The sequence below is a fragment of the Leptonychotes weddellii genome, chromosome 10 (assembly GCF_054177405.1).
Source record: "Leptonychotes weddellii isolate Sample4059 chromosome 10, ASM5417740v2, whole genome shotgun sequence".
Classification (NCBI taxonomy): Eukaryota; Metazoa; Chordata; class Mammalia; order Carnivora; family Phocidae; genus Leptonychotes; species Leptonychotes weddellii.
Window position 1 is genome coordinate 28,344,417 of NC_138378.1, and position 25,003 is coordinate 28,369,419.

Below are 25,003 nucleotides of genomic sequence, written 5' to 3' on the forward strand. Positions count from 1 at the left end.
ATACCTTTAATATATTGAATCCTTATAAATCAGTAAGAAAAAAGATAACTGAGGACATAATGGTTCACAGAAATGATAAGTTCCAGTAAATGTACAAAAACATGTTTGAGCACTACAAATTAAAACAATGAAGTATCATTGATAGCTATTAGGTTGGCAAATATTTTAGATATTAATAATCATTATTGGCAAAGGGTTGGGAAATGGGTTCTCACATATTCAAGTTAGCATCCTGAAGGACAACTGGCATATTTTTCACAATTTTTTTTGAGAGAGCAAGCACAAGCAAGTGGTGGGGGGGGTACAGAGGGAGGAGGAGAGAGAGAGATCTCAAGCAGACTCCACACTGGGCGTGTGGTGAGAGCCTCAAGCAGGCTCTCCTCCTCCCTCTGACTCAGCTCGATTTCACAACCCTGAGATCATGACCTGGGCCAAAATCAAGAGTCGGATACTTAACCGAATGAGCCACCTAGGTGCCCCTGTATACCAGTATTTTAAATGTACATTTGTTTTAGCCAGTTCTACTTTTAGGAATCATACCCACAGAAATAGTCACACAAGTGCACAGAGATATATTTACAGGTTGGGTATGATGGCATTATTTATCACAACCAAAAATTGGAAACAACTTAAAATGCCCTTTGATATGCATAGTGGTTAAACTATGGCAAACTGTACAGTGGAAAGTAGCAATTATAAAAATGGAAGTAGCTCTGTATGTGCTATTAGCTCTGTGCTTTGCTGTTAAAAGAGCACATTATATTATAAATGGGGTGTGATCCCACTTCCAAAAACACAGTTTGTATTTGTATGTGTGTGTGCTTTTTCTTCTAATTTGTTCTGTATAGGTTGGACAAAAGGTATAAGGGGGAAATAGATTGAAATGATGCAGAAGTGAGAAAAAGACAAAAGAATGCCTCATGTGAAAAATTGGAAGCTTAAATTCTAGAGAAAAAAAAACAAATTTCCTAATGTTTGATGATAATGTGTACCTTTACTATAAAAATGATACTTAGCAAAATATACAATTGTACTTGGAGATGCTATGCCACCACCACCAAAAAAGTCAATCTATTAGTTTTTCTTAGTAAAATGAAAAAGTGCTTTATTGGGAAAATCAGAAAGATCCTATTGAACAAGGACTTGGATTCTGGTTTTTAGAGGTACCCAAACCTGCTTTGGGGCCTTGGCCAAATTCTTTAATCACTCTGGATTTTAGTTTTCTTGTCTCAGAAGGACTATCTGGTAGGATCAGGGAAGATGACTAAGTAGAACACAGCATTTTTATTATAATGATTATAATGACTTTTTTTTTTTTTTTTTGAGAAAGAGGGGGCAGGGAAAAGGGAGAGAGAATATTAAGCAAGTTCCATGCCCAGCATGGAGCCTGACACAGGGCTTGATCTCACAACCTGAAATCATGACCTGAGCTGAAATCAAGGTGGATGCTTGACTGAACCACCCAGGCACCCCGATTATAATGACTTTTAAGAAAAAGTGGGCTTTTTTTCTAAGTGATCATAGATGCATTTAGAGACTCTGTTTTGGTGAGAGAAAACAAAAAAATTAAAACCACCCAACTAGATAACCTCTGGTGAATCACATAGCATGTGTTTTAAAATTCATTGATTGCGAAGCTCACCATCAGGTAGGATTAAGCGTCTGCCTTCGACTCAGGTCATGATCCTGGGGTCCTGGGATTGAGTCCCGCATTGGGCTCCTGGCTCAGTGGGGAGCCTGCTTCTCCCTCTGCCAGCAGCTTCCCCTGTTTGTGCTCTCTCTCCTGTCTCTTTCTGACAAAAAAAAAAAAACAAACAGATTGTGTGAGAAGGGGCCTTATCCTCAGCCTACCAAAGGTAGGTACATATATGGCTTGTTTACGTGTTGAAGGGTGTCTGTCCAGAATTGGTGCATGTATCAAATCCAAAAGTTATTGCTTGTTTCTTTAACTTAATTTTTTTAAAGTTCTACATGGAACTTGAATAGTAAACAAGTGAGTAAATGGTTTTCTATTTGTTTTGATTCCAATCATTGTTTCTTCTTTCTTTTATGCCTCTTAGAATGGGGAGCGCCCTGCTGTCCCGATTTGATTTGGTCTTTATCCTGTTAGACACCCCAGATGAGGATCATGATCACTTACTCTCTGAACATGTGATTGCAATAAGAGCGGGAAAGCAGAGAACCGTTAGCAGTGCCACCGTAGCTCGCATAAATAGTCAGGATTCAAATACTTCTGTACTTGAAGTGGTGTCTGATAAACCATTATCAGAAAGATTAAAGGTAGGCTTCTCTTTCTTAAGCATTCATTTCTGTTCTGTTTGAATGTCCGAGTTCAGTATGTTGCTTATTGTAGAGCAGTAGTACATCACTTTCATGCCAAAACCTTTTATATTACAACAGTAGTAAACTTCATTTGAAATAATCTAAGCCAACTATACTCAGCTAGAACTACAGTGTTTGGCTTATTTGGAAAGTCTTTTAGAATTTTTTATGTATCTCAAGTTATTTTAACAGAAAGATTTTATTTGCTATCCTTATAATCTTGGGCCTTTTTATCATGCTTTAGGTAGTTCCTGGAGAAACAATAGATCTAATTCCCCACCAGCTATTGAGAAAGTACATTGGTTATGCTCGGCAGTATGTCTATCCGAGGCTATCCACAGAAGCTGCTCAGATTCTTCAAGATTTTTACCTTGAGCTTCGGAAACAGAGCCAGCGGTTAAATAGCTCACCCATCACCACTAGACAGCTGGAATCTCTGATTCGTCTAACAGAGGTTTATTTTAAGTTCATGCTTTTTTGACTTAAAAATGGGGGCAAGAGGTGATACGATTTCTCTCAATTTCCTGCATAATTAACTTGATTTTTTTTCCAACTAAGAGACATTATAAATGGATGTATAAAAACTTTTAAAATGTTTGGTCATATCTGTATCATAACCAGTCAAAGTATAGCCACTTCTTTCTAGGCACAGGACCAGTTACATACCATGCAACTTTCTTTCCCCCCTTTTATTGACATTTAAGACTCCTGGAGTGTGGCAAGTGGTTAGGTTAATTAAGGATTCTAAGATTCTAAGTTGAATATATGGAAACATAGAATGTGTCAGTATTTGATTTGATACATGACAGGTCCATAACGATAGTACCTATTTTTCTAACAGCAGTAACATTTATTCACGGGTTTGGAATGCTAAGAGAACTCTGGCAGTTAAAATTAGCTGGAGTTTGGGCTTTTTGCATTTAAAATCAGATTATCCTTCTATGTTGTTTTAACAAATTGGTTAGGCATGATTTCCTGAAAGTAAAAGGCAAAGAAAAACCAAGTGTATTTCATAATCAAATTTTCTGAAATGAACACTCAGAAAGAGATATCTTAGTAGATACAAATAGGTTTTCATCCATATTTTAAATGAGTGTTTTCATACTCAAGTTTTCAGATAATTTCATTCTGACTTCTCATATTAGTCTCCCTCCCCCCAAAATCAGTTTTTGTGTAAAATGAATAAATGAAATAAGCTTCAACATACTATATCCTGCTCAAACTATGTAAATATACTTACTTTTGTTATCTAAAAATGCTTGTTTTCTTTCAAAGGCCCGAGCAAGGTTGGAATTAAGAGAGGAAGCAACCAAAGAAGATGCTGATGATATAGTTGAAGTTATGAAATATAGGTAAGATTAAATTTTAAATGCTGTTTTAAATGAAATACCAGTCATCTTTTCATCTTAAATTATATATTTAATTAGGCCAAGCAAAATTATTTTTACCTTGCCCATTTGATTCTCTGAACAAACTATACTTTCTTGGTTTAAAATATTTGTGTAGGGGTGCCTGGGTGGCTCATTTGTTAGGTGTCTGCCTTCGGCTCAGGTCATGATCCCAGGGTCCTGGGATCGAGCCCCACATCGGGCTCCGTGCTCAGCGGGAAGCCTGCTTCTCCCTCTCCCACTCCCCCTGTTTGTGTTCCCTCTCTCACTGCCTCTCTCTCTGTCAAATAAATAAAATCTTTAAAAAAATAAAAAATAAAATATTTGTGTAAATAATATTAAAAATGTTTTTTTGAATGGGTAATACTTCACATAGTTCTAAAATCAATTCAAAAATACATATATTGGGGTGCCTGGGTGGCTCAGTCGTTAAGTGTCTGCCTTCGGCTCAGGTCATGATCTCAGGGTCCTGGGATCCAGCCCTGCATCAGGCTCCCTGCTCCACGAGAAGCCTGCTTCTCCCTCTCCCACTCCCCCTGCTCGTGTTCCCTCTCTCACTGTCTCTCTCTCTGTCAAATAAATAAAATCTTAAAAAAACTAAACATATTTTGAGAACGCTCAAAAGCAACAACTTCATAATGGGTAAAATCATGAGTACTTACTGACTAGTAACCCTTTTGACCAATTCCTAACATATTATCTTTTGTCTGTTGTATTGGTTTAATATTACACAGTGCTTGGACTGTTCTTTTCTCTTTTACATGATTCAGTACTGGGTTTGAGGGGTCTTGTAGATGAAATTTTTACCAAGCTGGCTTAATTCCCTCTCCAGTTGACTTCATTATATTGGGGACTCTCCAATTGCCATTTGTAAGCAACCAGATAGTCTAGGAATTACTAGACTGTCTCCTACAACATGCTGCCAGAGGTTCAGTGTACTAGCACGTGACATAGAGGAATGGCCACAAATACCAGTTGTCTGCCTGACTTCTGGTAGACCAGACCAGTAAGAAACCTAGAGCTTGCCCTAACAGAGATCCTTTTTTCACTAGAAAACTAAGTCAGTGAATCTAACCAAAATTCCAGAAAATCTGGGTTCTAACTTTTTTTCCCAATTAAAAACAAGGGCCAACAGTAGGGACTTCTCGTTTAATGACAAAAAGTTGTCTCTTTGTTTACAGTCTTTCTGAGCATCTTGCTCTAAAACTCTCCACCTGTGGGGGTGGAGCTAACATTTCCTTTTCCATTTAATGATCTCTCACCCTTTGGGCCTTCTGGTGCCTGGCTCTACTGAACAGTGTCGTGTGCTTCTACTTCATAGACTTTTGGCTATCGAGCAAATCAAGGATCAAATTACCCCGTCACCCTGTCTTACCTGTAACATTGTTTTTGAGGCTTTACCCTTACTTAGTTTCCATAGGCCTCAGACCCCAGACATTGCCTCAAGCAGCTATCTGGTATTTCTCCCCAATAAGTCCACTGGTCTGATTTGTTCTCATATCTGAGCATTACACTTAAAATAAATTACTCTTTAAACCTTTTCAATAAAAATGGTGTATTGCTCATTTATAATTGGTTCTGCATGTCTGAATCTTCATGTCAGACAGTGTTTACATATACTTTTCCATCCAAGAGGAGCTCTTTAGCATTTCTTGTAGAACTTTGTATTTGTTTCTACTGCTTCTCAAAATTGCCTTGCTGGTAACTCTGAATTAGCTTTCAGCTGTCAGTTTACTTCTGGGCTCCTGAAAAAACATATCTCGTTGTTAACTATAAACAGTACCTATGTGAGATTACCAGTTTGTTTCCGTGAATTGAATGTTCTTTACTGGCTTTCATAAAAATTTTCAGATTACGAGAATAAGCTGATTCCTAGTGATTGGAATTACCTGCTTTTATTTCCATGGTATATTTCAAGACCCAGTTAAACACATTGAGACTAGATTGTGAATTATCTGTTTTTGTTATACTTACCATGCTTTCTTACCTTAGTCTATACTCTGTAAGAGGAGGGACCTTATCTGTCATATTTACCAGTGTACTTCCAGGATCCAGGATCATACCTAGCACACAGTATGCCCTCAATAAATGTACTGCCTTGATAGTAAAGTTGACCGTAGTAATCATTTTCCATTCACTAACTCTTCCATTTCAGTTTCCCTCTCTTGAGTTTTTGAATAAACTAAATGTTATGGGAAAAAGTTCACGTAAGTTTTCTTTAAAATTAAAAATATACTAGAAGTACAGGAGAATAGAACCACCTTCAAAGATAAAAGATAATTGAGTTTTTTCTCTTTTTGGCTCAGATATTTATAAATCTTCACATCTGAAGCCGTATAGCTCACATCAGATTCCAGATTTGCCACTCACTGGCTGTGTAACTTTTGGCAAGTCACTTACCTTACTAGACTTTGCTTTTTCATCTGTAAAATGGGAATAATAGTCCCTAAATCAGAGGATTGTTGGACTAAATGGGATAGCATATGGTGATTAAATATAATTAAGGTGAACATAAGTTGTTAATAATTAACATAGTAGCTTAAAGCATTTTTGAAAAGTATCTTATGAGAAAATAAGCTCTCATTCATTATATTTATTTACATTAATTACGTTTATTTATTACAGTCTTATTTGGATGACTCATTCCTATTTGTAGAGCTTTCTCTTTCATGTAGGCTCTTACTAGTCAGGGAACAAAATGAAGCTATGTTTTAGTAACCCTGTAAACTCATTGCTATAAGCTCCTTAAGGGCAGGAATTACATCTGTTTTATTCACCACTACAAGTCTGCTGCCTAGCAGGTGACCAATTTATATTTGATTAACCAATTCCTGATTTAAATAACATTTTGCCTGTAAGCCTTGCTGTGAGATTATATCTGTTCCATTGTACAGGCAGGGAATCAGCCATAGAGCTGGATTACAGATGATGGCTAATTGTATCTCTGGTGTTTTCAGACTTCTGGCTAAAATCTACTATAAAGTACATATGTCTTTCTTTGATGATACTGTGAAAAAAAAGGAAGCAGCAGAGAACTGGAAATAATAGGTGGATCCTTTCATATCTAACCATCATTACTGCAAATCAGCAGAACCCTTCTAGTTCATTTCCACAGTATTTTTAAACATCTTTCATTTGTCAGATGCTTTACTAGGAGCTGGGAACATACCTTTTTCCTCTAAAGCCAAATTTAGTATGTTTAGGATTTCTTTTTTTCATGAATCAAAAAGAATGTTCCAGGTATTTATATCATAGTTTATCAACTTTGTATTCTTATGCTTTTCTCTTCTCAAATGTGTAAGTTTCTTAAAAGTGGTAACTGTGTCCACAAATGTTTTTATCTCCACATAGTTCATACCATAGTGAATTTCATGGTGGCCATTCAATCAGTACATGTTTAAATCTTTGCTACATGAGCCTCATGGTTGGTTACACATTTTTCTTCTTATAACCTGGGACAGAAATTTTATAGCCATGCCACATTGGGTAACTTTGTTTTTTTCTTCTCTCATTAAGCATGCTAGGAACTTATTCTGATGAATTTGGAAACCTAGATTTTGAGCGATCCCAGCACGGTTCTGGAATGAGCAATAGGTCAACAGCAAAAAGATTTATTTCTGCTCTCAACAACATTGCTGAAAGAACTTACAATAATTTATTTCAATTTCAACAACTTCGGCAGATTGCCAAAGAGCTAAACATTCAGGTATGATAAACCAAATACTTCATAAATCTTTTTTTTTTTTTTAAGATTTTATTTATTTATTTGACAGAGACAGTGAGAGCAGGAACACAAGCAGGGGGAGTGGGAGAGGGAGAAGCAGGCTTCCCGCTGAGCAGGGAGCCCGATGTGGGACTCGATCCCAGGACCTGAGCCGAAGGCAGCCGCTTAACGACTGAGCCACCCAGGCGCCCCCAAATACTTAATAAATCTTTTAATGACAATCTCATGAGGTCTTTATTAAGTATAGAACTCTTAAATATCAAAAGATGTGGATGACTATGGAAAATAGTACAAAAGTTCCTCAAAAAATTACAAATAGAATTACCCAATGATCCAGCAATCACACTACTGTGCACTTACCCAAAGAATACAGAAACACTAATTCCAAAGTAATATATGCACCCGTGTTTATCGCAGCATTATTTACAATAGCCAAATTATGGAAGCAACCTAAGTGTCCATCAATAGATGAATGGATAAAGAAGATGCAGTACACACACATACACACACAGACACGCACACACACACACACTGGAATATTACTCAGCCATAAAAAAGAATGAAATCTTGCCATTTGTGACAACATGGATAGAGCTAGAGAGTATAATGCTAAGTGAAATAAGTCAGAGAAAGACAAATACCATATATGGAATTTTAGAAACAAAACAAATGAACAAGGGGCGCCTGGGTGGCTCAGTTGGTTGGGCATCTGCCTTCGTCTCGGGTCATGATCTCAGGGTCCTGGGATTGAGCCCGCATCAGGCTCTCTGCTCAGCAGGGAGTCTGCTTCTCCCTCTCACTCTCCCTCTGTGCTATATCTCTCTCAAATAATAAAAATCTTAAAAAAAAAAAAAAAGAGAAAGACAAACCAAAAACAGACTCCTAACTATAGAGAACAGATGGTTACCAGAGGGGAGGTGGGGGAGGGGATGGGTGAAATAGATGAAGGGGATTAAAAGTACACTTTATCAAGGATACCTGGCTGACTCTGTCAGTGGGGCATGCAAGTCTTGATCTCAGCATTGCAAGGTCAAGCCCCACATCGGGGTGTAGAGATTACTTAAATAAAATCTTTAGGTGCACCTGGGTGGCTCGGTCGGTTAAGCGTCTGACTCTTGATTTTGGCTCAGGCCATGATCTCAGGGTGTTGAGATTGAGCCCTGAGTTGGGCTCTGCACTCAGCAGGGAGTGTGTCTGCTTGAGATTCTCTCTCCCTCTTTCCCTCTGTCCCACCCACCCCCGTATGTGCTCAATCACATGTGCATTCTCTCTCAAATAAGTAAATCTTTAGAAAAAGATAAAAATAAATCTTTAAAAAAAAGTACACATCATGAGGAACACTGAATAATATGTGGAATTGTTGAATCACACTATTGTACACCTGAAATGAACATAACACTATTCTGCTTCTCCCTCTGACCCTCCTCCCTCTCATGCTCTCTGTCTCTCATTCTCTCTGTCTCAAATAAATAAATAAAACCTTTAAAAAAAAAAAAAAGGGGGGCGCCTGGGTGGCTCAGTTGGTTAAGCGGCTGCCTTCGGCTCAGGTCATGATCCTGGAGTCCTGGGATCGAGTCCCGCATCGGGCTCCCTGCTCGGCGGGGAGTTTGCTTCTCCCTCTGACCCTCCTCCCTCTCATGCTCTCTGTCTCTCATTCTCTCTGTCTCAAATAAATAAATAAATAAAATCTTTAAAAAAAAAAATAACACTATTAACTATTACTGGAATTAAAATTAAAAAGATAAAATGGAGATCAAAAAAATAATAAAAGGTTTGGATAAAAAAATGGAATAGGCTTTTTTGGAGTATTTCAAAATATAAACATTTTCTCTAAGCTATGAAATGAGCTGCTCAGAGCTTTAAAAAAAAAAAAGTTTTTATCTAAAACACATACCTACCTCTTTTTTAGTATCTTGACAGTTGGGAGAAACCTAGCAAGACTCACTTTCCATGTTTCTCTGACAATCCCTTGTGGGCAAGTCATCTTAACATCTTTGAATCTCAGTTTCCTCATTTGTTAAATAGACATGATTCCACCTGCTCCACCTACTTAAAAGTTTTAGTGAAATTGGATGTAATACAACTTTAAGCACATAGTTTATATGGAAAACTGCCCACTTCATTTCAGATTTGAAGCTAGTCTAATTTTTGTTTTGAAGCTAATCTAAAACAAATATAAAATACTCTGGGGGCGCCTGGGTGGTTCAGTCAGTTAAGCATCTGCCTTTGGCTCAGGTCATGATCCCGGGGTCCTGGGATTGAGCCCCATATCAGGCTCCCTGCTCAGCGGGGAGCCTGCTTCCCCCTCTCCCTCTGCCTCTCCCCCAGCTTGTGCTCGCTCTCGCTCACTCTCTCTAATAAATAAATCTTTTAAAGAAAATATTGTAGATACTGGAGTTTTTATTTTTTATTAGCTCAGCTAATCGAATAGAATCTCATAATAGAATTGAAAGCTCATATGTTAGCAGTTTTCTCTATGAGGAAATACAAATAAATTTGCCCAAGAAACTTGAGAATTGTATATTTCTGTTTGAGAGATTCATTTTATAAATAATATTTTTGCATATTACTTAATGGGCTGTTTTTTGATATTTTATTCCAGGTTGCTGATTTTGAAAATTTTATTGGATCATTAAATGACCAAGGTTACCTCTTAAAAAAAGGCCCAAAGGTTTACCAGCTTCAAACTATGTAAAAGGACTACCAAACCAGCACCTCCGGTTAAAACCATCTTGGTAATAAAGAATACGTTTTTTTAAAAAAAAGAATACTGTTCTCTAGGAAATGACGTCCTAAAAGTAATGTAATAGGAAAAGAGTGGTAATTTAAGAAGTGATAAAATCACATGCTTTATATTTACAGCTTTTCTGAAAGATTAAAAATAAATTGTTTAGATTTTTAAATGATATATTTTTTTTTCATAGTTTTATTTTTGACCTCTTTTATTCTTATAAAAACTTCATAGTTTTTTTATAAATGTCCATCTGGGTATTTGCAAAGTTACATCTTAATGTTTAAATAGTTCTGACATACAAATACTGAGTATCTTTCAGAAATAAATTCAAACCAACTTTCAATTCCAAAAAAAAAATTGGATATATTTTATATTGACATATTTAACTTAACATCTTAGCTACTGAAAAAAAATTTTAAATATTATGTTCCATTACCGAAGTTAAATATGTACCTGTTTTAAGTCAATAGTTGTGCAAGGCTTATATTAAAACCAAGCAGCCTCATTAACTTACTACACAGAAGGTGAGAGGTGAGAATGCTCTTCTCCTAAACCTTTCTGCATGCCTACACACACACACACACACACACACTTTCCCCTTTTGTTCCAATTTAGTTATATGTCATGATTTTATGTTAAATTTAGTTAAATGTCATGATCTTATGTTAAATCTGTAGCTTCAACATTATTATGACTATTGAATATTACTCATCTCCTTTCTTGTACTGGACTTTGTTTTCCTTAGAGTTAATAATTAATTTGTTTTTCAGCTACTTAGCTTTCTCTGTATGTACCACTAATATGGCCCAAAGGCTCCACTGCAAGTCTATGTCTCCTCTCAGAACATGCAAACAAGTCAAATAGTCTATTTTAATTTCTTGGAGACCTCTCTCCTGGATTTCTCTAGCGTTTTCCAGTCTGAATGACACAGCTGTCATTTTGGGACTTCTCATTTTCTGTCCCATTTCCTGACTTTTATGTCTTCCTCTTTCTTGTTTCCCTGCCTCCTTTTGGTAGAACCCATCTTCGAGTAGCTTCCTGAGAAAGAGTTCATAAGGCAAATTCTACCCTTACTCCTGGATTGATAGTTTGGACATAGAATTTTAGTTTGTAAAACTAAAAATAGATGTTGCTCTATTGTTTTTAGTCTTCGGTGTTTCTGTTTAGAAATTCAAGGCCCTTATGATTTTTATTCTTGGCACATGATCTTTTTTTTCTTCTTGAGAAGGTACTTGGATCTTCCCTTTTCCCAGGTATTTTGAAATTTTATAATGTTTAATAACTATCCTGGTGATTTCTCATGCCAAAAATATTGGTGTTATCTTTACCTCTTTTTTTTCCCCTCTTATCCTCATATTAGTCCATCAACAAATTCACTCAGCACTTTTAATTACTTCCAGTTCCGCTATTCTGGACCAAGCCACATCTCTTGTATCATTTTGTAAGGACAAAGACTTCGCTCTATTCTGCTGCTGCTGCCCCAACAGGTAAAACAGATTCTGACACATACCCCTATGAAGTTGATACACATACAGTGGGTGATTATAGCCCTTATAAATGATGACACAGAACTTAACCAAAGTAGGTAAGCAACTTGATTTAAGAATATGAAAAATTTCAAGAGAATAAAAAAGTTTCCTAGCAACAGATGGAGGCATTCTCCCCTTTCTCTCCTGTGAAATTGCCCAAAACCAATAAGGAAACTGAAAAATAAAAATATATAGTCCATTTTCTGTGAACTAGAAGACAACTGAATTCCCAAACCCCAACACACTAGGAAAAGCTGCCAAAAGCTATCAGGATGACTCAGGCAGCCTTACAAGAGGGAAGAGGCTGAGATGATGCCTGGTGGTGAATATTGTAGAAGAAACCAACAAACATATTTCTTAATTAAAATATACCTTACACATCTTTTGGGGCAAAAAGTAAAACCCCGTTTGCAATAGTGTGGCTGTGGCATACAGGTTGGCAGCAGCAGCTTCTCAGGATCTTGCTGGAGTACAGGAATCAGATGAAGAGAGGCTGAATGAGAAGTCACACAGATAAGCCACCTTGAAGGAGAAAAAAAAATCTGGCTGTTCTCAAATTTCTCCAAAGCAATATTCATCAGTAAAACAGTGGAGCAATGCCTACAAGATTTTTTTTTTTTAAGTGTTTTTTTTTTTTATTATTATTCATTTGAGACAGAGAGATAGAGAGAGCATGAGCAGGGGGAGGTGCAGAGGGAGAGGGAGAAACAGGCTCTCCGCTGAGCAGGGAGCCGGATGTGGGACTCGATCCCAGGACGCTGGGATCACGACCTGAGCCGAAGGCAGAGGCTTAACCATCTGAGCCACCCAGGCACCCATGCCTACAAGATAAAAGAAAGAACTTTATACCCAGATGTTTCAGTCAAGTTTTTCTTTTTTTTTTTTTTAAAGATTTTATTTATTTATTTGACAGAGAGAGACACAGTGAGAGAGGGAACACAAGCAGGGGGAGTGGAAGAAGGAGAAGGAGGCTTCCTGCAGAGCAGGGAGCCTGATATGGGGCTCGATCCCAGGACCCTGGGATCATGACCTGAGCTGAAGGCAGACACTTAACGACTGAGCCAGCCAGGCGCCCCCCAGTCAGGTTTCTTAATTGCAAACCAAGAGTCACACTTTTTCTGTAAAGGGCCAGAGAGTGAAAATTTTAGGCTTTCTGGGCTATATGGTCTCTGTCACAAATACTCAACTCTGTCATTTTAGCTCTAAAGCAGCTATAGATAATAAATAAATGGGTGTGGTTGTGTTCCAGTACAATTTTATTCATGAATACTGAAATCTGAATTTCATAAAAATTTCATGTTAAGAATACTAAATATTCTTAATTTTTAAAAACCATTTAATAGTAGGTAATGGGTCAGATATGGCCCATTTGGTTATGGTTTGCAGCATCTTGGTTGCAAACAATAGAAACTGACTGACTTGATTAAGTAGGAAAATGAGAGGTTTTTCGTTTTTTTTTTTAAAGAATTTTGGTTAGCTCACAGAATTGTTGGAAGACTGGCGAACCAAAAGGCTAAGCTTCGAGGAGCACTTTCTAAAATCATGCCTTAGAATTGACCTAAAGAGAACGGGGTGCCTGGGTGGCTCAGTTGGTTAATCATCTGCTTTCTGCTCAGGTCATGATCCCAGGGTCCTGGGATTGAGCCCCGCATCGGGCTCCCTGCTCTGCGGGAAGCCTGCTTCTCCCTTTCCCACTCCCCCTGCTTGTGTTCCCTCTCTCACTGTGTCTCTCTGTCAAATAAATAAATAAAATCTTTAAAAAAAAAAAAGAATTGATCTGAAGAGGAAGCCATTATCACCGTACTGCCGCACAAGGCACTAGAGGAAAGTGCTGGGCCTCCATGGCCCATTGTGTCACTTCTGTACCAAGGACACTGGGAAATGACTGCCCCTGGGGAAAGGCGGAAACAATGTCACCACCCACACCAAAAGAACAACAAAGAGTTCTTCATGGGGTCTCCTTAAGTTGCTGCATCTGAAACAGAAATCTCAGAAACATCTGATTGAAGAAAGCTAGGTTATATGCCCTTCCATAGAAAGCTAGGGAAGTTTTTGGGTTTTGCTTTAGTGAGGCAAGACCAATAAAGCCAAACCTTCTCATTTGTTATGAGAGTGTTCAAATGGTACTGGACTGCCAGACAAATACCATTTGTGTATAAAGGCAACAAACACTTCCTAACATACAAGAACTCAGAAAGTGAGCCATTCTTGTAGAATCTACTAAAAGACCGCTTACAGCAAACTAGATGAACAGGAGGAAAAACTGGCAATGTACATTGAATGTTTAACTGTAAGATAAAAACTAAGATAAGTGTGAGGATAATTGCCATAGAATAGAATGTAAATATTAAGTCCTGACTTTGAAAAAGAGGAAGGAGGGAGAAGGTAAATAGTGTAAATATGATCTCTTCATCTTTAAAGGCTGGGGTGGAGCCATAAAAGGTACATAAAGCTGATAAATCTATTAATAGAATTAAAATCATATTTCACAAAAAACTCAGATAACATCAAACAAAATAAAGTGGCAGATGAGAGAACAAGGATATGTACTACATAAATAGTATGTTCATACATTGTATTTATATTTATACTATGAATATAGTATACTATATATATGCTATATATTATATACATGCTAATATATATACTATATTCATATAGTATAAATATTCATATGCTGTATTCACATAGTACATAGTATATAGTAGTATATATGTACTATATAGTAGGATAGTATATATATTCATATAGTATAAATATATTGTGTTCAAAGAAGAAAATAATAAATACTGTTTAAAAGTCAGACGTTATAACTTATATAAAGTTATAGGGAAAAAGATAATTATCAGAGGAATCTCTTCTGGTTTTCTTCCATATTGTGTTGTCCATTTGGTCTCCATTAATCACAAGGCCGAACTAGCAGCCAAAATTGTTTACATCTCCTCTGTGATCCTAGCTTTTGCAACTAACAAAGCCTCCAACCACAATCCCCAGCATTTGTGTTTCACTTCCTCTCCAATAGGGGACATCCCCACCTAAAAACTTCCCACAACTATAGCAATAAAGGCCTAGGGTTCCCCTCACTCTTGCCTCCTGACCAACCTGGGTGCTTCCCCATGTGGCCCTTTGTGGCATGGTATGTCCCCTTCTCTTAGTAAATGTAATTAATGCTTTCCAAAAGTAGGTGTCTCGTGTCTGTCAGCTTACCATACCTGATTAAAACAAATCCCAGTACAAGTTTTAGAACAGAAACAACAGAGCCAGAAAACATTACATCATGAAAAGTTTTTAAAATAAGAGCCTAACATTCATGACAACCTAAATATGTCACATTAATAAATGCAAATGGACTCAACTCACCTATTAAAACAAAAAGATTTTCAGAAGGGTTCACAAACTGTAGTATGCAAGATACACCTAAAATAAATGTCATATATTATCTGCAAGCTAACACTAAACCCAGGAAACTCAGAATACCACTGTAGATTAGAGCAGGGTGGATGGGGGGCGGTGGAGCTATGGGGAGCAGCTACTGAACAGAACAATGCCTTTCACGTCTTGCCCCATGTTCACACTCTCAATTCCCGTGCTCTCAATGTTCCTCACTCAGTCTGCTTCAGCCATGCTGGTCTCTGCTGGTTCTAGAACATTCCAGGCATATTTCCTATCTGAGGGCCTTTGCACATGCTGTTTCTGCCATCCGATATGCTTTTCCACCAGAGAGTCACATGGCTCCTCCTCCCAACTCCTTTGGGTCATTACTCAACTGTCACCTTCTTAGTGCCATCTTTCCTAGACACCTTAAAACTGCACTCCCCCCAACCCTATCTTCCTTCCTTTTTTTGTTTCTCTGTAGCAGTCAATACAGTCTAATATACTATGTGGTTTATTCATCTTTTTTATGCCTGTTTCCTTAGTCCAGCTAGAATGTAACCTCCATAGGGATAGGAATTTTTTACTCTCATCCTCACTGTTAAGTCCCCTGTTCCTATAGCAGTACCTGGCACGTGAGAGGCATGTAGTAAAATATTTGCTGAATGAAAGTCATTCTGGGGAAGAGGCATGTGAATGAGTGTCTCAGAATGTGCTCTGAGTATGAGAATATCTGTGTCCAAAGATACTCTCACTAAAGGAGCTTCACAATTAAATGGATGTCACCTATTCCATGAATGCCAGCTAGTCTCTTTCTCTAGCCACCCCAGTCCTTGCTCAATGAATTCATGAACACAGTTTCCATGAGGCCAAGTTTGGCAGCCAGGCTTGTGCTCACCAAGCCTAAACCTCCCCTCACCAAGGGTGACATAGACTATCACCATTGCTGAGTATCTGATTTGCCAGCAGAGCGACCTACCCTGAAATAATACAGTACCATGCTTCAAGGGAACGCGTGCCACTTGGTGGCTGATCACTGGGCCTCCAGGGGGCAGCAGTTTGTTTTCACTGAGGGTGGGAAGGGAGCTTATTTCAGATGTCTGCCCCTCCTGCCTGGCTTCTTTTAGCAATGCCGTATGTGAATTCACCATCATGCTATCCCACATAATATTCCTCCTGACAAAGTCCTTTAATGCCTGAAGAAGTAAGGCAATGGGTTGAAGTTCATATGCTACTGTCTTTACCATGTACTCCATTACCCCAAAGCATCTGGCCTTAGGGGACATTGGAAAGGACAGTGAAGTTTCAGTGATGGTGCCAGCTAGGTGACGATACCTTGCAAGTCTGGGGTGCCGTTCTACGTGAACTTCTCCAAGCTAGTGACCACTTCTTGGTTCTGTTTCTCCCACAGCCAGAATACACGGGCCTAGGAAACAAGGTACAAATTTTAGAACAGTTTCACTGTTACTTCTAATGACCATAAAGTTTTTGTTTTGCATCCCCATAAAATTGGGCTTTACCCGCTAGAGGTCTTACTATCTAAAGGGGCAATAACGTCTGTCAGAGGACACAGCAATGGCTCCATTGAGCTGGAAGTCGAGACTGGCACCTTACGCCTATGATGTAGAAAAAAAAAAGAGGATTCATGGTTTGTACCTGAGAATGAGGGGGAAACTGAGTCACTCCTATAAATGGGGGCATGGAGGACATTTCTGAATCTCAGAGAATCTTCTGGGGCAGCTCCTACTATATTCACATCCACCAGTAAGGGGTGATGGAAGGCTACAAGCAGGATCTCCAAAGGCTCAGACTCCTCGGGAACAAAGCTTTGAGTCGCTACCAGGTAAAGAATCCAGAGCAGCTGAGATGCTGACTGAGCAAAAAGGGAGTAAGGAATGGGAATGGAGGAAGATAGTTCTAAACATTAACGACAACCTCATGACCCTCGTGACCAGCTGGGGAGGGGTCTGCACTGTACATTAACCAATTTGCCTTCCCTCCCTCTTACTTTCCTCTAGTGTTTTAAGTGGATTGGTGATAATTAACTTGATAATTTAGTCTTAGGATAGAGGTTATCAAGGTGAGAATGTAGCTGAAATAGAAGAGGAATACGTACCACACAGTCAGTGATGGGCCTGTATAACTCATTTTATAAAGGAGGGAAATATGGTTCTTGCATTAACATGTTGTAGTTGCTATTGTTATACAGAAGGTTACAAATGGGTAGAATTTTGTATATGCATATTGCCTAGCCAAAGAGGTGAAGGTCGTGAATAGGGTGAGTTGATACCCAACCTTCATTCCTACCTCTTAGTGTGCCTTCCTATCATGCAGAGACTAGGAAGCAAAGAGACATTTCCCAAAATCCTTTTGCAGCCAGCGTTCTGAGTGGGAGTTGGATTGCACCGACTAGATGTCCTGTGTGCGATTTGGAAGGGGGAAGTGAAGAGAGAGCCATCTTCCTCCTGCTTGTTTTCTGGTGGCATGTGTAGTTGAGACATTTAATTTCTCTGCAGCCAGCTTCCAGCAGTCACTGAGAAGCAGCTGTGGTGTGATGGCAGCAAACCCCATTCTCCACCTTTCTCACTGTTGTGGGGGTAGCAGCTCCTGCAGCAAGCCAGACCTGCAACCTTTTCCTGGGAGTCAGTTCTGGAGACCCATCATGGAGCACCCACTCCTCCAGCCCTTCCAACAATATTACAAGCACCCAATTCCATTTTGCAATCCTTCTTTTTACTGTGGCTACAGTGGTTTGTGTTTCCTGCAACTAAGCCCTCACGGATACATCCTTATCCAAAGCATTCCACCCAGATCATATACAATACTTACGGTCATGAGCCAATATTAATTCACAAAAACTGCATACGGCTTTATTTAAAGTTATGGAGGTAGCCATCAGAAGAACTAAAAACAGACAAGCTGTATTAGGTTTGCTCTGGGGAGTGGGTCTGGGGATGGAAAGGTAGAGTGTACCTACTGATTTCCATCATCAGCTTTTCTCCACGGTGGAATTAGTTACCATGTGTATGTACAGCTTCCTTCATTCCCAGGTTCTAGTGCCCAGAACCTGTGACTATGTTAGGTTACATGGCAAAGGAAAATGAAGGTTGCTAGTCAGCTGACCCTAGAATTGGGAGGCAGGCCTGATATAATCAGGAAGAACTTTAAAAGTGACAGAGGGAGGCAGAAGGACAGCGTCAGTGAGAGGAAGATGTGACTGCAGGAAAAAGGCACAACAGACGCAACACCGTTGGCTTTTCCGATGGAGGAGGGAGGCATCAGACAAGGAATGTGGGTGGGCTCCAGAATCTGGAAAAGCAAGAAAACAACAGCTCTGCCAGTGCGTTGACGTTTAAAGGCCAGGGAGACCCGCATCAGACTCTGACCCACAGAGCTGTAAGGTCATAAATTTGTGTGAAGGCACTCAGTTTGCGGCAATGTGTTGCAAGAGCAACAGGAAACTAATACAACATCTTACACATGGTGTTCCAACAGTAGGAGCTGATATGTAGTCATGATGCTGAAAACCAGCTTGGGGAAAAAAAAAAAGGTAAGTCATGTCGTTCTGTGGTCTCCTGCTCTCTGAATTTTGGAGAATCGCTCAGTGAAAAAATACCTCTCAGCTAAAATTTCAGTTGTGGAAGTTTTTAACATTTTGTTATTGGCACCTCCCCTATGAGACCATAAGATGCCCCTTCTCCCCGCCTCCCCCCCCCCCACTTTGGCTGTAGTTCTGTACCATCAGAGGTTACCTAAACAGCAGCTAGACTAGAGGTTTTTGGTAAGGGACCAGATGCCTCTCTGGCCGTTCTCAGAGAAAGGTCACATACCTTCACCAAGGCCAAGAATAAAAAGGGAGGCACCAGAATTTCTGGGTTGCTAAGTTAATACCCCTAAAGAAAAGTTGAGGTGATATCCTTGTGTTTTCTCCACCTAATAAATGAGATTAGGGGCTGTAGAGAACAAGCACAAGACCTGACTCTCGGGAACATGGCAAAGGGCTCATAAGACCACCTGAACTCCGAACACAGGGTTGAGTGAGCACTGCCTAGTGGTTCTTTCTTTGGGGTTGGTGAGTGGGTCTCTTGGCGACAGGATTCCTTTAAATTTTACACAAAATTTGTGTTGCATATGTTTTATAGCTTTCACCAGATTCTACAGGAGGTCTGGAAAACATTCCTTGGAAGACATTTTTTTATCTTTTAGGGGCTGGAGTCCAGATAGTGAGCAATCATGTAAGTTCTCTGAAAACAGGGCACCTGGGTGGCTCAGTCGTTAAGCGTCTGCCTTCGGCTCAGGTCATGATCTCAGGGTCCTGGGATCAAGCCCCACATCGGGCTCTCTGTTCAGTGGGGAGCCTGCTTCTCCCTCTCCCACTCCCCTGCTTGTGTTCCCTCTACTGCTGTGTCTCTCTCTGTCAAATAAATAAAATCTTTAAAAAAAAAAAGTTCTCTGAGAATAGAGACATGTGCAGATTGCCTAGAATCTAGGACATGACTGGTACACAACAATTTTCTAAGTGTTTGTGGAAAAAAAGAATACTTTTAGGCTAATTTGCCTCCTGGGAAATGGGCTTGGAATTGATAAGAACAGAAGACAGAGGGTGGCTTTAGTACCAGAAAATCCATCCCAAACTCTGGCTGACGTCTACACAAGTTGACCTTACTTTGGTAACACCTAGTTTTACTGGGTAAAATCTCAGTTTTAATGAGAAAACAGTGAAAAATATTTCAGAAGGGATCCAGCCCTGTACTTTGCTCATAATGTCAGAAGGGACCTATTCTAACTCCAATTTTGCCAGAAACACAACTGTTTTTAATGCGATCAGTATTGAGCTGCCCAGCCCTGTACCGTCTTACCCTATGTATCAGCATGTGCACCAGAAATAAGGTTAGGGGCACCTGGGTTGCTCAGTTGTTAAGCGTCTGCCTTCGGCTCAGGTCATGATCCCGGGGTCCTGGGATCGAGCCCCGCATCGGGCTCCCTGCTTGGCGGGAAGCCTGCTTCTCTCTCTCCCACTCCCCCTGCTTGTGTTCCCTCTCTCACTGTGTCTCTCTGTCAAATAAATAAATAAAATCTTAAAAAAAAAAAAAGGTTATTAAATAACCTGATTCAACTGGAAAAAAATTAATGCTGAGCTGTAGGGAGACATGGTTTATAAAAATATGAACAGCTAACAACTGTTCCGTGGAGGAAAAAAAATTACCTTGTGCTCATATATTTTTTTTTTTTATAAGATTTTATTTATTTATTTGACAGAGAAAGACACAGCGAGAGAGGGAACACAAACAGGGAGTGGGAGAGGGAGAAGCAGACTCCCTGCCGAGCAGGGAGCCTGATGCGGGACTTGATCCCGGGACTCCAGGATCATGACCTGAGCCAAAGGCAGTCGCTTAACCAACTGAGCCACCCAGGCGCCCACCTTGTGCTCATATTTGAAGGTTTCTCTCAGAAGTAAATCACTGCGGGAGTCCACAGCATTGGTTTAATTTTTTTCTGGTGGGGAATGAAGGTGATTTCTCACCTTCCAAAATTCAGTCACTTGTCCTGAAAGGATAGATAATAACATTAAAACAGGGCACCATAAGCCACAAAAAGGAAAACAAGATTCTTAAATTTTTGACAGGAAGGAGGAATAGAATGGAAAATAAAGCAAGTCATACACTAAATAATGTTAAAAAAATCCCTTTGTTACTTTTAAAATATTACAAAGGGAAGAGGGTAAATATATTGAAACCAACCTTTTGACTTCCTCGATTGTAGGTAATGCCTGCCTCTGTGAGCATTTTTATTTCCTTTAAAGGTTCCTACAAGAATGGACTGCCTAAAACTCTTAGGTAGAGACTTGATAGTTCTAGTACCAGCAGTACTTTTGTGGGAAGGAATTATGAAAAGTTAGCACTAGAAGTTGACAAAAAAAAATAGTTTAGATCTCTTAGTAATTTAATCTCAGTAAATTAAAGAGTTATTTTGTTAGAGTTAAGAGTTACAGAGTTTAGGTGGAGCTAATCTCTGCGAGTCCTGAGGAGCTTGGCCCTACAACTAATTCCCTCCCTTGTGTTTTGAATCTAAATCCAATCATTTTATTCCTTCCTATTTAAGGCTGTTGGTGTGTTTATTACAATGATTTAAACCTGCGCCTTATTTGAGTTACTAGTTACTAGATACTGGCTTTAGTGTCAATAATTAGGGTTCACTCCTACAAGATTTAACTTGATTCCTAGAGAAACAATTTCAATTTACTGGTTTGCTTTAACTTCCAACCATTATTATTTATATAAGATCCATTTGCAAAGCAGTATACTTCTTTGCATTATCATTATTTTCTTCTGGTCCCCGAGGAACAGAAAGTGGCTCAAGTTTAGTATGTCCCAGACTAAAAAACTTATTATAAATAACAAACATATGCCTCATTGTATATCTGATATAAGGGGAGGGCAAATATATTTCTAGTTTGTCAATTTATCAATTTATCAATAGACAGAAAATATTAACAGATTTGGGATAGAGTTTTTTTTTTCCAAAAAACTTACGCTTCAAATAGAAGTGACAAGTGAGAAAGAATGATTGGGTTACAGAATTTTCAAAAGCCTAAGATGTATTTAGCACAGTCAGACCTTCAGTGCTTTGCAGCTTACCAAGGAAAACATCAAAGTGGCAAGATACTACTACTCTCTAATGGCAGGATTTTTATTTTTACAACTTCCTCAGCAAAGGATCAATTAAAGGATAAGGAGCCAAATACAGTATAGCTGTGATTGCACAATAGATATTAGTGGCTGTTAATAGCATTTATGTTTTCAAAGAACTAAAGTACACTGTCAACTGGCTAATTATCCAAAGTTAATTATTTACAATCCTTTTCTTTTTTTTTTTTAAAGATTTTATTTATTTATTTGACAGAGAGAGAGATAGCAAGAGCAGGAACACAAGCAGGGGGAATGGGAGAGGGAGAAGCAAGCTTCTTGCCGAGCAGGGAGCCCGATGTGGGACCCGATCCCAGGACCCTGGGATCATGACCTGAGCCGAAGGCAGACGCTTAACAACTGAGCCACCCAGGCGCCCTACAATCCTTTTTCTTTTCATATTCTTTTCTTATCTTAATGTTAGCACTTACATGATTGACTAGGGAAGTTGGGATAAGATACTTGACTAGTATATTTTGCTTTTTAAAAAAATAATTCTAATAAAAAGGGTAGAGAGATAAAAATTTGAAATTAACTTCAAGCATGAAACTTAGGGTTTACATATAGATTTTTAAAAAGGATTTTATTTATTTGAGAGAGAGAGAGTACGAGCAGGGAGCAGGGAGAAAGGCAGAGGGAGAAGCAGACACTCTGCTGAGCAGGGAGCCTGCCGACTATGCAGGTCTTGATCCCAGGACCCTGAGATCATGACCCGAGTGGAAGGCAGACACTTAACCGACTGAGCCACCCAGGTGCCCTACATATGGATTTTTATTTGGATTTTTGTTACAGACTTACTTTTCTAATTATTTTTTTTCCCAACTTGAGGAAAAAGTTCAGTGACAGAGATTCCCAATCCCCTCAGACATGTGAGCTGCCCACCCATTTAATTAATCTTACTGGATAGAAATTAACAATCATAATATTTATAAAAGGGAAAATGAACTTATTATAAAACAAATACTAACTGTAGAATTTTTAGGTTTCCTCTGCCTTCCTCCAAACTATGTTAGGAAATATGTTACACTTTTATTTACTGTATGCACCTACTATCTTATATCTGGAATTGTTTTCCGGGGTTTCTGCATTTTTCTCCATCCTTCATCCCAGATTAACGTGTTCATTTATTGACACCTGTCATGTTCTAGAAAATGAAATCAGAGACTAATACTTGGATCTTCTTCTGTCTTAAAATGTTAGGGAAATGCATTGCTAGAAGCACTGTTACTCATTTTTTCTTAAAGATTTTTAAGTAATCTCTACACGCAATATGGGGCTCAAACTCACAATCCCAAAATCAAGAGTCGCATGCTCCATTGACTAAGCCAGCCAAGCACCCCTAGTTTTTAGTCCTATGTATTAAGCTGTCATTGTCCTTTAGGCCAAAATGCCAGACACCTTACTGTCCTACTTTATACTTAGCAGTACTATCAGTAGTCCATAGTAAAGTTGGCTTTCTTTAAAAAAAAAATATAGGGCGCCTGGGTGGCTCGGTTGTTTAGGCGACTGCCTTCGGCTCAGGTCATGATCCTGGAGTCCCTGGATCGAGTCCCGCATCGGGCTCCCTGCTCGGCGGGGAGTCTGCTTCCCCCTCTCATGCTCTCTATCACTATCTCTCTCAATAAATAAACAAAAATCTTTAAAAATAAATAAATAAAAATATATATATAAACTAGTTTACTATATTTTATTAAAATTTTTTCCAGCTTTATTTGATCTATAATTGACATACATCATTGTGTACATTTAACATGATGATTTGAAACAAGTATATACTGGGAAATGATTACCACAATAAGAGAAAAGACCACATAGCGCCAACTATTACAGGCAGATGCAGCAGGAACACTTGTGGAGCAGAGAGAAGAAAAATCCCAAAAAACAGTGAGAAACTGTCTTAAATTAGGAAGAAGTGGAAAGCATGAATAAAGGCAATTCAGTGAGTGAAAAGCACAGGAGAGGCTGAAATACTGCCCATTCTCACTTGAGAGGATTATCTAATGTCTGTCTATGAGAACTGTAGGTATTTGATTCCAATATGATTTTTTTTTTTTTTTTGACAGAGAGAGATATAGCGAGAGCAGGAACACAAGCAGGGGGAGCGGGACAGGGAGAAGCAGGCTTCCCGCAGAGCAGGGAGCCCGATGTGGGACTCGATCCCAGGACCCTGGGATCATGACCTGAGCCGAAGGCAGACGCTTAACGACTGAGCCACCCAGGCGCCCTCCAATATGATTTTTAAAAAATTATTTTTTACATTCCTAGTGCAGAAAGTTTAGCTTTTCTCTCAATGTCAGTATTTCAATAAGTGCATAAGAAATTAAAGATTTCTTTTGATAAATACTCAGATCTACAATGATTTTCAAATTCAGTTGGTCTTTTCCTTTCCTAACTACCTGAAACAAGAGTTCAAGATCAACTTTTTAAGGTGGGTCTGTCATCACAGACAAGGGCGGGGGGGATAGTGCCGAGGCAGCAAGAACCATTCAAATCCAATTTGACACAGAACTCAAGAAAACAGTTCTGCAACACTGCAATATTAATGCATAGTATCAGTAATTAATATAATAATCGCAATATTAATAATGCATAATATTAATCAATGATGAACTCATTCTTAATTATTTTGGATATTCCTCTAATAAGCAAGTTTCTTAACCTCTTTAAGCCTAAATTCCCTTATCTATAAAAGTAAAGGTAATAATGGAACCTATTTTGGAGTTGCTGGGAGGATTAAATGCACTAGAACCAAGCTGTAGTAAACACTTTCCTGGTAAACAATTAGTAATTGCTACTATTGTCATTTTCTAATACCCATATTTTTGGCTTATGAAACGCTCAGAAGACGGAAAAGGGCAGGGAGCTTGTATTAATGACTTCTGTACCAGACACTTCACTCATATTTAAACCTGCCACGAGTACCCCCGGAGCGCTGCACACACCTCGGAGGGGGCCCTTCTGCAGGCCACGGGCCTCGGAGGGTTTCAAGCCGAGGCCCGAGACGGCTCCTGCGCTCTCCGGTCACATCGGTCGCGCCATCACCCAGCCATGCTAGTTCCTGTCCTCCCCTCCCCGCGGACCTCAGCTCCCGACCGTGGGCGCAGAAGAGCCGCCAACCACAGCCTGCGGCTCCCCGAAAGCCCAACGCGCCTAACCGCACGCTCCTCCTGCTACCGCCGGGGGCGCTGGGAAGTCCAGCGCCGCCGGTGTCGCAAAAGCGTCGCGAAGGCGTCCGTCCTTCGCGGCTC

General features: G+C 39.4%; 1 protein-coding gene and 1 long non-coding RNA gene across 5 annotated transcripts in view; one reads left to right on the top strand and one right to left on the bottom strand.

Annotated features, from left to right (window-relative positions):
• The window catches only part of MCM8 (minichromosome maintenance 8 homologous recombination repair factor), a 42,402-nt gene extending 32,225 nt beyond the window's left edge, over nucleotides 1–10,177 (top strand). For both annotated transcript variants that reach the window (XM_006735482.3, XM_081833208.1), the window contains exons 15-19: nucleotides 2,061–2,280; nucleotides 2,567–2,776; nucleotides 3,598–3,674; nucleotides 7,227–7,416; nucleotides 10,037–10,177. In XM_006735482.3, coding sequence (XP_006735545.1) covers nucleotides 2,061–2,280; nucleotides 2,567–2,776; nucleotides 3,598–3,674; nucleotides 7,227–7,416; nucleotides 10,037–10,129 — 790 coding nt within the window. In that variant the 3' untranslated portion in view covers nucleotides 10,130–10,177. The remainder of the gene's footprint in view (nucleotides 1–2,060; nucleotides 2,281–2,566; nucleotides 2,777–3,597; nucleotides 3,675–7,226; nucleotides 7,417–10,036) is intronic.
• Nucleotides 1–24,944, bottom strand: part of LOC115941639 (uncharacterized) — a 44,553-nt gene extending 19,609 nt beyond the window's left edge. Inside the window, exons 1-5 of one of the 3 annotated variants that reach the window (XR_014149155.1) lie at nucleotides 24,698–24,944; nucleotides 20,492–20,616; nucleotides 16,405–16,495; nucleotides 9,151–12,219; nucleotides 7,616–8,840 (exon numbers count right to left, since the gene is read on the bottom strand). This is a non-coding gene — a long non-coding RNA (uncharacterized LOC115941639). Of the gene's footprint in view, nucleotides 1–1,053; nucleotides 1,794–7,615; nucleotides 8,841–9,150; nucleotides 12,220–16,404; nucleotides 16,496–20,491; nucleotides 20,617–24,697 lie in introns of those variants that run through there. The other 2 variants (XR_014149154.1, XR_014149156.1) reach the window with 2 other exon arrangements.
• Between the last annotated feature and the right edge of the window lie 59 nt (nucleotides 24,945–25,003).